The sequence below is a fragment of the Dendrobates tinctorius genome, unplaced genomic scaffold, assembly GCF_039654945.1.
Source record: "Dendrobates tinctorius isolate UK_male_01 unplaced genomic scaffold, ASM3965494v1 ptg000230l, whole genome shotgun sequence".
Taxonomy (NCBI): domain Eukaryota; kingdom Metazoa; phylum Chordata; class Amphibia; order Anura; family Dendrobatidae; genus Dendrobates; species Dendrobates tinctorius.
This window is the reverse complement of record NW_027361897.1, coordinates 7763340-7779581: the sequence shown is the minus strand read 5'-3', so window position 1 is coordinate 7779581 and position 16242 is coordinate 7763340. Positions and strand designations below refer to the sequence as shown.

Sequence of the window (16242 nt, the reverse complement as noted above, 5' to 3'; positions counted from 1 at the left end):
TTTTTTTGTTCTTCACACATCGAATGGTCTGCCATTCAATTCTTGAGGTCGTACGTGCCAATATTATGTATAGTATATGTTTATCCATGGATTTCTCTAATTCCTTTTAAGCTGCTATGCCTAATTTTTCTGATTGTCTTCTGATTTTGTTGGCGCGGCTCTGGTCCCAATCTGCAATCTCGTGACAGCAACTTCTGTCTGACTGGAAGTCAGAGGTAATGGTCACAAGCTCTCAATGTACTGTAAGTCTGTGAAAGTATCATTCTGGCCTCATTCTCACTCTCATAGACTTACACTGAGTTGTGACTTCCGGGTCACCCAGCAAACACTGGAGCGAACCTGCCGTTCACAACCTGCAGAAGACTAATCTGAGCAATGGCAATAAAAGATGAAGACAGGTTATTACTATGGGCAGGGAACTTACATCAATACTAGTAACATCACTCTAGCAGTAAAATAAAAAATAAAATAAAAAACAGCTGGAGTGGTGCTTTATGTGAACCTTGCAGAAATACAGAACTTTGACCGAAAATATATCCACATTGATAATAATATTAAAGATTTGCACACCTTTGGGATCTTTTTCTAAGTATTATTACTTTAATGTAGTGTTACTGTACAAAAAATAAAATTTACAAAAGATTTCAATTAAATAGTTTGGACCGTTTGTGTTCCGCAAGCTCTTTGTACATGTCAAACTGCAGAATGATTTAACAGTGGAACCCATCAGTAAATCTGATCTGCTGAGTTTACAACTTTTATCCCTTTTCTTATAACCAGTAGAAAGAACAAGCAAATTGAAATCTTTCCATTCTATTCTGTAGTAAAGAGATTTTAGATTATTATTATTATTTATTATTATAGTGCCATTTATTCCATGGCGCTTTACATGTGAGGAGGGGTATACATAATAAATACATTGTACAATAATCTTAAACAATACAAGTCACGACTGGTACAGGAGGAGAGAGTATCCTGCTCGCGAGGGCTCACAATCTACAAGGGATGGGTGAGGATACAGTAGGCGAGGGTAGAGCTGGTTGTGCAGCGATTTGGTGGATCGGTGGTTACTGCAGGTTGTAGGTTTGTTGGAAGAGATGGCTCTTCAGGTTCTTTTTGAAGATTTCCATGGTAGGAGAGAGTCTGGTATGTTGTGGTAGAGGGTTCCAGAGAAGGGGTGATGCACGGGAGAAGTCTTTTATGCGATTGTGGGAAGAGGAAATAAGAGGGGAGTAGAAAAGGAGATCTTGTGAGGATCGGAGATTGCGTGCAGGTAAGTATCGGGAGACGAGGTCACAGATGTATGGAGGACTCAGGTTGTGGATGGCTTTGTATTCCATGGTTTGGGTTTGAACTGGAGTCTTTGGGTAATGGGGAGCCATAGATGACTTAAGGTTCAACATTTTTACTGTAATTCATTTGTAGAATTATTTTTAATCAAGAAGACATGTATTTGTATGTTAAAGGTATAAGATTGTTTATGTGTTCACTATTTTTTATGCATTTTAGAGTGATGTCTTCAGTATCATACTCATATGCCAAACTAGAAATGTTTAGTGAAAACAAAAGCGGTGCTACTGAATTTGTCATTTGGGGTTTTTCCGATAACCCAAGTTTACAACCCATTCTATGCCTGATATTTCTGTTAATCTATGTTCTTACGGTGTCTGGCAATGTAGTCATCATATCTTTGATTTTCTATGATGTTCATTTGCAAAAGCCTATGTACTATTTTCTTTGTAACATGTCATTTTTAGATTTTTCCTATAGCACAGTCACGGCTCCTTACATGTTGTATGTTTTATTCACTGGACATAAAAATCTGTCAATAAAAAGATGCATGACCCAACTTTACTTCTTTAACACTTTTGCTAGTGTTGAATATCTTTTACTCACTACGATGGCTTTTGATCGTTACATGGCAATTTGTAAACCATTTCTATACATGCATGTTATGAACCGAAGAGCATGCTTTTGGCTCTCAGTTGCAGCCTGGATCTCTGGCTTTACGGCAGCTCTTCCTGTAACCATCCTTTCTTCAACCTTAACTTTCTGTGCATCAAAAGTGATCAACCATTTCTTTTGTGATGTCACTCCTTTACTTAAACTTTCATGTGATGACATCACCGATATAGAAATGACCATGTTCACTGAAGGCATTGTGTTGCTCTTTAGCTGCTTCCTTCTTACAGTAATGTCTTATGTTTATATAATCTCAGCCATTCTCAAGATCCAGTCTACGGAAGGGAGGCACAAAGCTTTCTCCACCTGTGCTTCCCATCTTACAGTTGTTGTACTTTTCTACATCTTAGTTGTATGTGTGTATATGAAGCCGACCTCCTCTTACTCATTGGATGTGGGAAAAATTGTATCTGTTCTTTACGTCAATGTTATTCCTATGTTAAATCCATTCATATACAGCCTGAGGAACAAGGATGTAAAAGATGCTCTAGTGAAAGTATTTAAGGATCATTTTCACAAGAACATGTTATAAAATTTGTCTACACAGACAGTAATGGTATTGCTCTAAGCTGTGCACAGAACTTCAGAGATATGCTTAAGAGCTCGCTCACTGGGTGGGCAGATTTACTAACCTTGCCCACTATTTAGACTGTCTGAAAATGGTTTCACAAAGTACAGAGGGATAAAATAAAATACTAATATATTTAATTTTACACTAACATTCCTATTGTGTCGCTTTAGCAATCTCGATTCTTCCTCATATAGTTAAGCAAAAAGATTTTATGTCTCCCTGACTAATATCCAACCTGGTTCCCCATGGCAGTCGAACCAGGGTAGGGCTGTTTCTGCAGTCGATATCCCCAGCCCATCTTCATAGACACCTCTGGCTACAATTAGGCCTTTCTGTGTGCCATGATGTCTTATATCATGAAGTCATGTGAAACCTCATGACTAGAGATGTGCTGCAGAATATGTCAGCAATATAAAAATAAAATTACTATTATATATGAGGGAATATTTCAATGTTCTGTTCGGATTATGTTCGCCAAATTTGCAATATTCGCCTATTAATTTGTCGAATATTAGCTGAACATAACCGAATGCCTTTACAGTCAATGGGAGGCAAAAGCAAACGTATGCACAACACCATAGAACGGCCCCAAATGCTGCCAAAACACATCAAATGAAGGACAGACACCAGGAAAGTCACCTCAATTCACCCACAGTACAGATTTTAGCATGGCACTGCAGCAATCAGCCAGGCATGAGGTATCGGGGTCTGGGACAGCATTTACAGCTTTCAATTCAATGTCACAGTAAGACAAGGTGGGTGAGGGATCAGTGTAGACCCCCTTTGCTGGGAACCCTGATACCACACGCAACACATCTTCCTGCTTTCCTGCTGAGGAAACTCAGGTGGCACAAATATCAGTTTTGTAGACTACCATTGTAAGAAAAATTTAAGGATCGTAACACAGATAGTTAAATCCAACGAAGTAGAGACCTGACAGTCTCAGAGGCCAACTGCTACAGGAAACACGCAAGAAGGAGACCAGACCATGAGTGTTCACGTTTCCAAAAATTATTGGCAGACACCACCAAAGTGGCATCAATTTCACCACAGTAGAAATAGTATAATAGGGACTGACAGTTTTTCCACTACACCCAATCCAGCAGATGGACACCTTAGAAGGAGTGTTCACATTTAAAGAAATTAGGGCCTTCCACCACAGAAGTGGCATCAATTTCACCACAGTAGAACAGTATAATAGGGACCGACAGTTCTTCCACTACACCCAATCCAGCAGATGGACACCCTACAAGGAGTGTTCACATTTAAAGAAATGAGGGCCTTACACCATAGAAGTGGCATCAATTTCACCACAGTAGAAAAAGTATTATAGGGACCGACAGTTCTGCCACTACATTACATTTAAAGAAATGAGGGCCTTACAACACACAAGTGCCATCAATTTCACCACAGTTGAAATAGTATAATAGGGATAGACCGGTCTTGCACTACACTTAATCCAGAAGCTGGACACCCTGCAAGGTGTGTTCACATTTAAAGAAATGAGGGCCTTCCACAACAGAAGTGGCATCAATTTAACCACAGTAGAAATAGTATAATAGGGTCCAACAGGTCTTTCACTACACCCAATGCAGCAGATGGACACCCTAAAAGGAGTGTTCACATTTAAATAAATGAGGGCCTTACACCACAGAATTGACATCAATTTCACCAGAGTAGATATGGTATAATAGGGACCGACTGTTGCTCCACTACACCCAATCCAGCAGATGGACACCCAACCAGGAGTGTTCACATTTCCAGAAATATTGGAAGACACCACCAAAATGGCATCAATTTCACCACAGTATAAATAGTATAATAGGGACCGACAGTTGTTCCAATACACTTAATCCAGCAGAAGGACACCCAACCAGGAGTGTTCACATTTTAAAAAATGAGGGCCTGACACCATCAAAGTGGAATAGCAGTCATGAGAATGGAAATAGTTTAATTGGGACCGACATGTCTTCCACTACAGCTAACCCAGCAGATGTAGACCAACCATGACTGTTCACATTTCCACAAATTTGTGTTACCATCATCATCATCAGCAACAGCAGCAGCAGCAGCAGCCAGACAAGCTGCACTAAAGATATCAAAGAGTGCAGTTACATGACATTAATGCATCACACGAAAAATGCAATATCACCTAGCCTGGACAGTCTTTGATTGGGGTGCAAAGGTCCTTGGAGATCCATGACTTGTTCAACTTAATGAAAGTTAGGCGATCTACACTTTCAGGGGACAACCATATGCACTTATCCATCAGGACACTACCAGCAGCACTGAAGACACGTTCTGAGAGAACGATGGCTGAACGCATGAAAAAACTTCCAAGGCGTGTGAGGCAAGCTCGGGCCACTCATCAATTTTGAAAGACCAAAATGTGAAAGGGTCCAAATCCTCCCTGATGGTATTGATATTTAGTTCTAGATACTCCTGCCCCATCATCTCCATTTGTTCACCACGTGTAAGACTTGGATTCTGCTGTGCTGATGCATGAGTTGGTCAATGATGCTGCTGCTAATGTTTTGGCATTGATGAATTGACATGCCGGATGTTGGAAGTCTAGAGCTGCAATGCGAACTGTGTGCTCCACTTCTGAATTGTGGAAAAGCTCTCTTAAGGTTGTGTAAAAGCGTGTTTTGATACTCCAGCATTCGTGGGTCCCTTTCTAGGGTGGGATTCATCTGGCAAAATTTGGTTTTATAACGTGGCTCTAATAAAGTGGCAACCCAGTAGTCAGCATTATTCCTAATCATAACTATATGGGTATCATGTTGTAGATAGGCACTCATATGTCGGCTACTACTATGAGGTCCAAGCCCATGCTGTGTTTGGAGGCTGGGTAACAATGAGGCTCATTTCCTCCATCCCCTCCCGCCAATCACGAACAACAGAGAGGGGAGGAGTATCCTCTTCATCTGACAGTTGCTCACCCATCACCTCTTCCTCCTCCATTTGTTCCTCGTATCTTGCACCTTCGATAACAGTTTGTCTGTTATCACCAGCCCCCCCTTGATCACAGTAATCTACCCTCCCTTGGCACCCACCTGTGTGACGACAGTCTTGAACTTAGAGACAATGTTATCCCTTCCACAGCCTCCTCTACATTCTCCTCTTCTTTTGGGACCACCATCTCCACCTGCAGGCTATTCAAAGTCTGCTCCAGCATATAGATGATTGGAATAGTGATGCTGATGACGGATCTTAGTAGCTATTTTAACACTGTGCAGAAGGGTGCAGAGGTCCTTACTCTATGTTCACTCTGTAAACTGTAAACGAGATCTGCACCACGTCCGTACTGTGTTGGCCCAGTTTATACGACATAACATACTGCGTCAGGGCTCGTTGCTCCTGCCAGAGTCGCTGCAACATGTGTAGAGTGGAATTCCACTGTGTCGGCACATTACATATCAGTCTGTTAACTGGCATGGACAAAGACCTTTGTATCGATGCAAGTCAATGAACAAAGGGGTGCGAATGACAGAAATGAGCACACAGCTTACTTTTTGGAGAAGCTCACCCAGGCCAGGATAGTGGCTGAGAAAACTCTGTACCACCAGGATGAGGATGTGAGCCATACAAGGCACGTGTGTGAGTTTGCCTCACCGCAGGGCCGCCACCAGGTTCGCGCTGTTATCGCACATGGCCTTCCCTGGATGCAGGTTCAGTGGAGACAGCTATTGATCAAACTCAGCCTGGAGAGCTTTCCACAATTCTTCAGCTGTATAACAGCGATCTCCAAGGCATATCAATTTTAAGACTGCCTGATTGCGTTGAACCCTGGCTTCACTGTATGGAGGTGGTGAGGGTTCGCTCTGCAGTGTTGGAACACGTGTCTCATTAAAGCAGAGTTTGAGGGCGCAGGTGGAGGCCTCTATAGCACACTAGATGCTACAAACTATTTTAAAGTCAGGTCACCTACTGTATAACACTAGGAACAGAAGTATTTTTGTGGCCTATGGGTCAGGCCTCTATAACACACTAGATGCTACAAACTATTTTACAGTCAGGTTCCTTGCTGTATGACATTAATAACACAATACTTTTTTGTGGCCTGTGGATCAGGCCTCTATAACATACTAGATGCTACAAAATAAAAGTCAGGTACCCTACTGTATAACACTAGGAGTAGAAGAAGTTTTTTGTGTCCTATGGATCAGGCCTCTATAACACACCATCGATGTGGTATTGTTCTAGCGGTCAGTGGGATATTCCAGTTCAGAGGTCCTCTCCTTTAGCCCTTTTTTTCAAAGGAAGAAGGGGAACAAAATAAAATAAAAAAATAAAATGATGGTAATTTACGCATTTATCTGTACGCAAGGTGGGAGAGTGGAGAAGATTTAGAGTTTACCTGATTGGTGCGATAATCGCTTTTTCAGCAACAATACTCGTGAGAGTAAGCAACAATGCAAGCATCACACGAGACTTTGGAGCAAACTGTGCACGTGTTGAATGCTCCATCTCAGTTGCAGAAGCCACAGTGCAGAGTGATTGAAGTCTTTATTTTGGCATTTTGCTGAGACGTACGTTCCTGAGATGATGATGTCCCGTATAAAGACTTCTCTCTCAGACCTGATCTGGAGGAGTAGCTGTCGTTTTGTACAGTAGTTGATTGACAGGTTGTTCTGTTTGAGCAAAGGGTCGTCGGGTCTGTAAAGAAACATGCAGTCACACTTTTGGCATGTGGGGCTGCCAGAGGGTACACCACAGTTTTGGTCTTTTATGAATACGATCTCTTAGGCTACTTGCAAACGCTTGTGATAAGACGGATTTGTTTTTGAGTAAAACTCTCATGGTGCTAGCGGGGATGTCACCGAGGTCATCAAAGTACAGCTGGGAACGGAGGCTCAGTGACCAGACACAACCTCTATGACGTCACCACCGGTCTCTGAGGCTGCACTTGCAGCATTTCATTCACCAGTGGTTTTCAGCCTGGACGGACACATCTTGACACCGTCCAGGTCAAAAACTGTTTATTCCCCAGACATGGATTACGTCGTGGGACAGAACGACGGACAGGTATGGTATATTGTTGTTTTTTTATTTTAGTTTAATTTTTATTAAGGAAATCGGAGGCTTCACTGGAAAGAGGCATTTAAATAAATAAGACTGTTAGTCTTATTTGAAATAAAGGACTTTATTCTGGCTGTGGCTTTATTTACAATACAACTATAGGATTAGTAATGGATGGGTGTCTTATAGACATCTCTCCATTACTAAGCTGTGAGCTTGATGTCACCGGACAATACAAAGGGGACATCAACCCTACAAATATTATCCCACTTGCCACCACTACAGTGGGAAAAGCAGGGCAAAGTGCCAGAATTGCTGCATCTAATAGATGTGCCATTTCTGGACAGTTGTGGGCTGCTGATTTTAGGCTGGGGGGCCAATATCTATGGCCCCGCATCAGCCTGAGAATCCCAGCTCCTAGCTGTCTTCTTTAGTAAGGTAGGTTGTCAAAAATGGGGGGGACCCCATGCCGGTTTTTTATTTTATTTATTTATTTAAATAATTTAAAAAACATCGTGGGGGCCGATCTATTCTTGCTAACTAGCCTTGCTGAAGCTGACAGCGACCCGAGTGCCAAAGTCGCATTTCCCATAATGCTTACAGGCGCTTTTTCTCAGCCAATGAGCAAGGACGTACACTGTGGGCAACGTGATGACATGTGCAGCGTTCGGGGAGAGAGAGAGAGATTTTGCGCACTTTAAAAAAGCGGTCCGGCATGTAGGTGTGTTTACTGTCCTCCACTCCCTGCCGACTTTGCTTCCCCATTGACTTGCATTGACTTTCGTGTTTCAGTCGGACCTTCGACTTTTCCCGGTAGTCGGCTGATTTCGTTCAACTCGACTTTTGAGAAATTCGGGTTTCATGAAACCCGACTCGACCCTAAAAAAGGCAAAGTCGCTCATCTCTACTGATTATTTCCTAGGATTAACTGAGGTATACATAATTGTTTGTTTGTTTTTTTAATATATAATGGCTATATGATTAATCTTCTTTAATAACTTGCAGCTGTCACCTCTCATGGTTCTGCACAGTCAATTAGGAAGGATTATCTCAGCCTGTATCAAAGCAGAAGCAGGGAATGCAGCAGCAATTTTGTTGTGAATCTGAATAAAGAGATAACATTACAGCTTGCAAATAGAGATAAGAAGAGAAAGCCATAAAACACTAAATAAACTGTACAGATAGTGTGACAGTATATCATTGAAAAAGATTAGTATGTAAGGAAAAGTGAATAGAGAATTTTCAGGGCATTTGGAGGCTTTGGATTAACTTAAATCTGCTGCAAACAAATTTGCTGCCAATCAAACTTTCTGGGACACTAAGCAGAGCTTGCAAATTCAATTCACTCATCTCTAAACATAATTGTAACAAGTTAAATTCTTTCAGTCATGGATGGGATGATCCATCACCTTTCACCATTGTCTCGGGATGCATAATTATAAAACGAGGATGCACAAGGTTACATATGCTTACATTACATATATTTACTTTAGAAATTATTTAATATCATTAAGAGATAGACAAATACTTTTACATCCAATACTAAAGAGTGTGATGAGTTACAATAATTTAGTAATATTTTATAATACGAAAATAATGTCAATCATATCTATGCTCAGGTAAATTTACATTATTTTAATAAACATCATTATTTCATCTGTATTGTGAAAGTTTCATTACATGAGTTCTCAGATCGTTAAGTAAGTTTAACCAAGCACAATTGTAAAAGTTTGAAGTTTGAAAGCAATCATTTGGCCAAGATTTAAAGTTCCATCATTATGGGAATAATTTTTTTCTCTTAACAAAAGTTACAATTTTTATATTAACATTGTTACAGGTTTTCAACAAACATCCCAGTAGATTTATTAAAAGGACTATTTCTCAAACTAATTTTTTTTTTTATCTTTGCTAAATTAACTTTGTCATGCCTACAACATAAAGAAATAATTGATAATTATGGGAATTGAAAACTCTAATAGGAATAAGGTAGATATATATTTGGAAAAACAAAGGAAATTAAACACAAAGGATTCGCAAACATCTGGGAATTCATTCTGCTAACTATATGATTTACAATTGCATCACTGTTAAGTTTAGATATTTTCTTGGTTAATTAATGTCTTGGATATTAAATCTCACTGGTGTCCTAATATTCCCATTGCTAAGCTTAAGAAAACATGAATCCTTTTAACTTTCTATTTGCCTGATCAAAATGATTCTTACAATATCCTCTTTTTTCCTAAATGGTCAAGTGTACAGAATTTGATTACAATGATTCTAACAAACGGACAAAATTTAAATATCATGCTACTCATGGAAAAATTATGAGACTGGGTAATCAAGAGGTTTAACCCTTTACCCCCAACGGTGGTTTGCACGTTCATGACCGGGCCAATTTTTACAATTCTGACCACTGTCCCTTTATGAGGTAATAACTCTGAAACGCTTCCATGGATCCTGGTGATTCTGACATTGTTTCCTCGTGACATATTGTACTTCATGTTAGTGGTAAAATTTAATTCAAATAACTTGCATTTATTTGTGAAAAAAACGGAAATTTGGCGAAAATGTTGAAAATTTCGCAATTTTCCAACTTTGAATTTTTATTCCCTTAATTCACAGAGTCATAGCACACAAAAAACTTAATAAGTAACATTTCCCACATGTTTACTTTACATCAGCACAATTTTGGAACCAAAATTTTTTTTTGTTAGGAAGTTATAAGGGTTAAAAATTAACCAGCGATTTCTCAGTTTTGCAACACCATTTTATTTTACAGACCACATCACATTTGAAGTCACTTTGAGGGGTCTATATGATAGAAAATCCCCAAAAGTGACACCATTCTAAAATCTGTACCCCTCAAGGTGCTCAAAACCACATTCAAGAAGTTTATTAACCCTCCAGGTGCTTCACAGGAATTTTTTGAATGTTTAAAAAAAAATGAACATTTAACTTTTTTTAACAAAAAAATTACTTCAGGTCCAATTTTTTTTATTTTACCAAGGGTAACAGGAGAAATTAGACTGCAAAACTTATTGTGCAATTTGTCCTGAGTATGCTGATACCTGATATGTGGGGGGGGAACAAATGTTTCGGCACATAGCAGAGCTAAGAAGGGAAGGCGCGCCGTTTGACTTTTTCAATGCAAAATTGGCTGGAATTCAGATCGGACGCCATGTCACGTTTGGAGAGCCCCTGATGTACCTAAACAGTGGAAACCCTCCACAAGTGACCCCATTTTGGAAACTAGACCCCCAAGTAACTAATCTAGATATGTGGTGAGAACTTTGAACTCACAAGGGCTTCACCGAAGTTTATAACGTACAGCCGTATAATTAAAAAATCATATTTTTCCACAAAAATGATCTTTTCACCCCCAATTTTTATTTTCCCAAGGGTAACAGGACCCTAAAAGTTATTGTGCAATTTGTCCTGAGTACGCTGACACCCCATATCTGGGTGTAAATGACTATTTGGGCGCATGGCAGAGCTCGGAAGGGAAGCACCGCCATTTGACTTTTTTGGCTGGAATTGAGATCGGACACCATGTCGCATTTGGAAAGCCCCTGATGTACCAAAACAGTGGAATCCCCCCACAAATGACACCATTTTGGAAATTAGACCCCCCAAGGAACTTATCTAGATGTGTGGTGAGAACTTTGAACCCCCAAGGGCTTCACAGAAGTTTATAAGGTACAGCCGTACAATTAAAAAATCAAATTTTTTCCACAAAAATAATCTATTCACCCTCAATTTTTATTTTTCCAAGGGTAACAGGACCCCAAAAGTTATTGTGCAATTTGTCCTGAGTAGGCTGATACCTGATATGTGGGGGTAAACCACTATTTGGGCACATGGCAGAGCTCGGAAGGGAAGCAGCGCCATTTGACTTTTTTGGCTGGAATTGGGATTGGACGCCATGCCGCGCTTGGAATGCAGACTTTGATGGAATGCTCTGCGGGTGTCATGTTGCCTTTGGGGAGCCCCGAATGTACCTAAACAGTGGAAACCCCCAAAAGTGACACCATTTCGGAAACTAGACCCCCTAAGGAACTTATCTAGATGTGTGGTGAGCACTTTGAACCCCCCAGTGCTTCATAGAAGCTTATAACGCCCGGGCGTGAAAATAAAAAAATCATATTTTTCCACAAACATGATCTTTTAGTCCCCAATTTTTTTATTTTCCCAAGGGTAACAGGAGAAATTGGACCCCAAAAGTTGTTGTACAATTTGTCCTGAGTACCATGATACCCGATATGTGGGAGAAAACTACTGTATGGGCACACGTCGGGGTTCGGAAGGGAAGTAGTGATGTTTTGGAGTGCAGACTTTGATGGAATGGTCTGCTGGTGTCATGTTGCCTTTGGAGAGCCCCTGATGTTCCTAAACAGTGGAAACCCCACACAAGTGACCCCATTTTGTTAACTAGACCACGTAAGGAACTTATCTAGATGTGTGTTGAGCACTTTGAACCCCCCAGTGCTTCACAGAAGTTTATAACGCCCGGGCGTGAAAATAAAAAAAACATATTTTTTCCACAAACATGATCATTTTTTCCCCAATTTTTTTATTTTCCCAAGAGTAACAGGAGAAATTGGACCCCAACAGTTGTTGTCCAATTTGTCCTAAGTACGTTGATACCCCATATGTGGGAGAAAACTACTGTATGTGGACACGTCCGGGCTCAGAAGGGAAGTAGTGACGTTTTGGAATGCAAACTTTGATGGAATGGTTTGCGGGTGTCATGTCGCATTTGGACAGCATCTGATGTGCCTAAACTGTTGAAACTCCCCACAAGTGACCCCATTTTGGAAACTAGACCCCCCACGAAACTTATCTAGATGTGTGGTGAGCACCTAGAACCCCCAAGTGCTTCACAAAATCATATTTTTTTCCACAGAAATGATATTTTTGCCCCAAATTTTTTATTTTCCTAAGGGTAACAGGAGAAATTGGACCCCAAAAGTTGTTTTGCAATTTGTCCTGAGTAGGCTGATACCCCATATGTTGGGGTAAACCACTGTTTGGGTGCATTGCAGAGGTTGGAAGGGAAGGATCACCATTTGACTTTATCAACGCAGAATTGGCTGGAATTGAGATCAGACGCTGCGTTTGGAGAGCACCTGATGTGCCCAAACAGTGGAAACCCACCAATTCTAACTCCAACCCTAACCCCAACACACCCCTAGCCCTAGCCCTAACCCTAGCCCTAACCTTAGCCCTAACCCTGCCCTAGCCCTAGCCCTAACCCTAGCCCTTGCCCTAGCCCTAGCCCTAACCCTAATGGGAAAATGGAAATAAATACATTTTTTTAAATTTTATTATTTTTCCCTAACTAAGTGGGTGATAACGGGGGGTTTGATTTACTATTTATGGCTGGTTTTTATTTTTGGCAGCACACTAAAAGACGCTTTTTATTGTAAAAATAGTTTTTGCATCACCACATCTTGAGACCTATAATTTTTCCATATTTTGACACACAGAGTCATGTGAGGTCTTATTTTTTGTGGGACGAGTTGACGTTATTATTGGTAACATTTTCGGGCGCGTGACATTTTTTGATCGCTTTTTATTCTGATTTTTGGGACACAGAATGATCAAAAACCAGCATTTCAAGAATTTCTTTTGGGGGGTGCATTTACATCGTTCCACGTGCGGTAAAATTGATAAGGCGGTTTTATTCTTCGGGTCCGTACGGTTACAGCGATACCTCATTTATGTTGTTTTTTTATGTTTTGGTGCTTTTATGCAATACAAAACAATTTTATATAAAAAATAATTATTTTTGCATCCCTTTATTCTGCGAGCTATAAATTTTTAATTTTTTCGCTGATGATGATGTGTCATGGCTAGTGTTGAGCGATACCACCCGATAATGAAAAATATCGTATCGGAATGGATCGGCCGATGTAAAAAAGTATCGGGTATCGCCGATTCCGATCCCGGAAGTCCCATTCAAGTCAATGGAACAGAAATATCGGAATTAAAAAAAACCCTTTCTTTCCCTGTTGGTTAATTCTACATGGAGAAAAACAACTAATAATAATGTAGAATGTATTGTGGGAGGTGTAGGAGACATTAAAGCCATAGAGCTTTAGCCCAATCAAATGGAATAGCAGGATTTTTTTTTTTTTTAAAGACGTTCGTATTTACAAAGATATTGACTATGTTAAAGTCTTTAATTTTTTGTCATCTATGTATGTTTCACTACTTCCATGCTCTTCACCTTCTTTTTTACTTTTCCCACACTTTCTCCTTCATCATCTTCAGCAGCAGCAGTATCTTCTTCTTCTTCTTCTTTAATTCTTCTTCTTTTATTCTTCATCTTTTCTTCTTCTTCTTTTATTCTTCTTCTTTTATTCTTCTTCTTTTATTCTTCTTCATATTCTACTTCTTCATCTTCTTCCTATTCTTCTTCATCATATTCTTATTTGTGCCAGGCATTCCTGTAGTTGTTATCTATAAAAGTTTGAAGATTACACCTTCCGTTCAGCCTGTCACAAAAGATTTACAACAGTATTTGACCGCGTTCAGTTTGGCCTGCAGCAGCAGGCCTTTTCCAGGGGCACCATGAGGAGGAACGGACACACCCCCCATACACTGCTTAGTCTTCTTCTGCTTATAAATTAGATAATATCATTTGCTCTGATTTTTAGTCTTATACTTCATGTTCTTCAGCTTTTGGTTTTATGCTTCTTGGTCTTCTGTCTCTTGTTGTTCTGCATCTTGGTGGTTGTCTTCCTGTTCTTTGTCCTCTTGGTCATCTTCTTCAGGGTCATCTTTTAGGAATTCTTCTGTGTGGTCTTCAGGGTCGTCGTCTTCAGGGTCATTGTCAGGGAGATCCAGAGTGAGAATCAAAAACCATTTCCACAAGCTTGAACTTGGAAAAGTAGCAGAAGGTACAAGAAGGCTGAGGAACTGCCGAGAACCAGCTGACGGTACTGGAACCCGGAGGGGCAGCAGAATGAACAAGAGCCAATGGCACAACCGTGGACCAGCTGACGTTGCTGGAACACGGTTACTAAGCAGGAGGTACCTGTGCTCCAAAGCACTACCAAGGACCAGCAGACGTTGCTGGAACTCGGATACCAAGAAGGAGGCACCTAGGCCAAAGGCACTGCCGAGAACCAGCTGACGTTGCTGGAACCCGGATGGGTAGCAAAAGGTACCCATGATTAACAAAGTGTCGCGTCCGCGAGCAGGCCGCAGTTACCGAAACCCACAGTCCTACAGGGGGTGCTTTTCCTATTGGCACTATGGAACCAGCCTTTGCTACCAGAACCCGCAGTCCACATAGGAAGCACTGAAACTGCAGGCACCATAGACTCGGCTAACCCGACCACAACACGACATAACAACATATCAGTGGCAAAGTGACGTTGACACTACCCGGAAACAGCAGGCGTGCTGTAACCAGGCTGGGCAGGAGGGAGTACCCGTGCAAAAGACACTGCTGAGAACCAGCTGACGGTGCTGGAACCCAGAGGGGCAGCAAAAGGAACAAGAGCCAATGGCACAACCGTGGACCAGCTGACGGTGCTGGAACACAGTTTCTAAGCTGGACGTATCTGTGCTAAAAAGCACTACCAAGTACCAGCAGACGTTGCTTGAACTCGGATACCGAGAAGGAGGCACCTCAGCCAAAGGCACTGCCGAGAACCAGCTGGCGGTGCTGGAACCCGGATGGGTAGCAGAAGGTACCCATGAAAAACAAAGTTGCAAGGCCGCAAGCCGGCCGCAGTTACCGAAACCCACAGTCCTACATGGAGTGCTTGTCCTATTGGCACTATGGAACCAGCCTTTGTTACCAGAACCCATAGCCCACATAGGAAGCACGGAAACAGCAGGCGTGCTGGAACCAGGCTGGGCAGGAGGGAGTGCCCGTGCCAAAGACACTTCCGAGAACCAGCTGACGGTGCTGGAACCCGGATGGGTAGCATTAGCTACAAGAGTCAATGGAACTACCGAGAACCAGCTGACGGTGCTGGAACCCGGAGGGGCAGCAAAAGGAACAAGAGCCAATGGCACAACCGCAGACCAGCTGAAGGTGCTGGAACACGGTTTCTAAGCAGGATGTACCTGTGCTAAAAAGCACTACCAAGGACCAGCAGACGTTGCTGGAACTCGGATACCAAGAAGGAGGCACCTAGGCCAAAGGCTCTGCTGAGAAACAGCTGATGGTGCTGGAACCCGGCTGGGCAGGAGGGAGTACCCGTGGCAAACACACTTCTGAGCAGCAACATGCGATGTTGAAGCCCAGGGGTCAATCATGCTGAGGCCAACTTGGAGCGAGTTTTATATTGGTTGTACACAACTACTGATTGTAACCGTGCTCCACTTTGGCCTCTGGCTCTACTGTCTCTAGTATTTCACCTGGCCTCCAACCACGGCAGTTGCTGCTCTGCAGAGTTGTCTGCACAATCCACACTTGTTCCTGAGTTACTGGGGCTCAGTCACGTCAGTTGATCCCCTGATGTGTGTCCGGCAAGGTGTCCTGCTCTGTCCACATTCCCACTACTATTAATGGGAATGGGGACAGAGCAGGAGACATTGCTGGACACACATCAGGGGATCAACTGACGTGACTGAGCCCCAGTAACACAGGAACAAGTGTGGATTGTGCAGACTGCACATCAGAGCAGCGACTGGCGTGGTTGGAGGCCAGGGGAAATACTAGAGACAGT

At 41.8% G+C, this 16242-nt stretch overlaps 1 protein-coding gene across 1 annotated transcript; it reads left to right on the top strand.

Moving 5' to 3' along the window:
* The first annotated feature begins 1513 nt into the window (after positions 1-1513).
* LOC141059743 (olfactory receptor 5AR1-like) lies at positions 1514-2494 on the top strand. The gene has a single exon (XM_073555878.1). The coding sequence runs from the start codon at positions 1514-1516 to the stop codon at positions 2492-2494; it is 981 nt and encodes a 326-aa protein (XP_073411979.1).
* The last annotated feature ends 13748 nt before the right edge of the window (positions 2495-16242 follow it).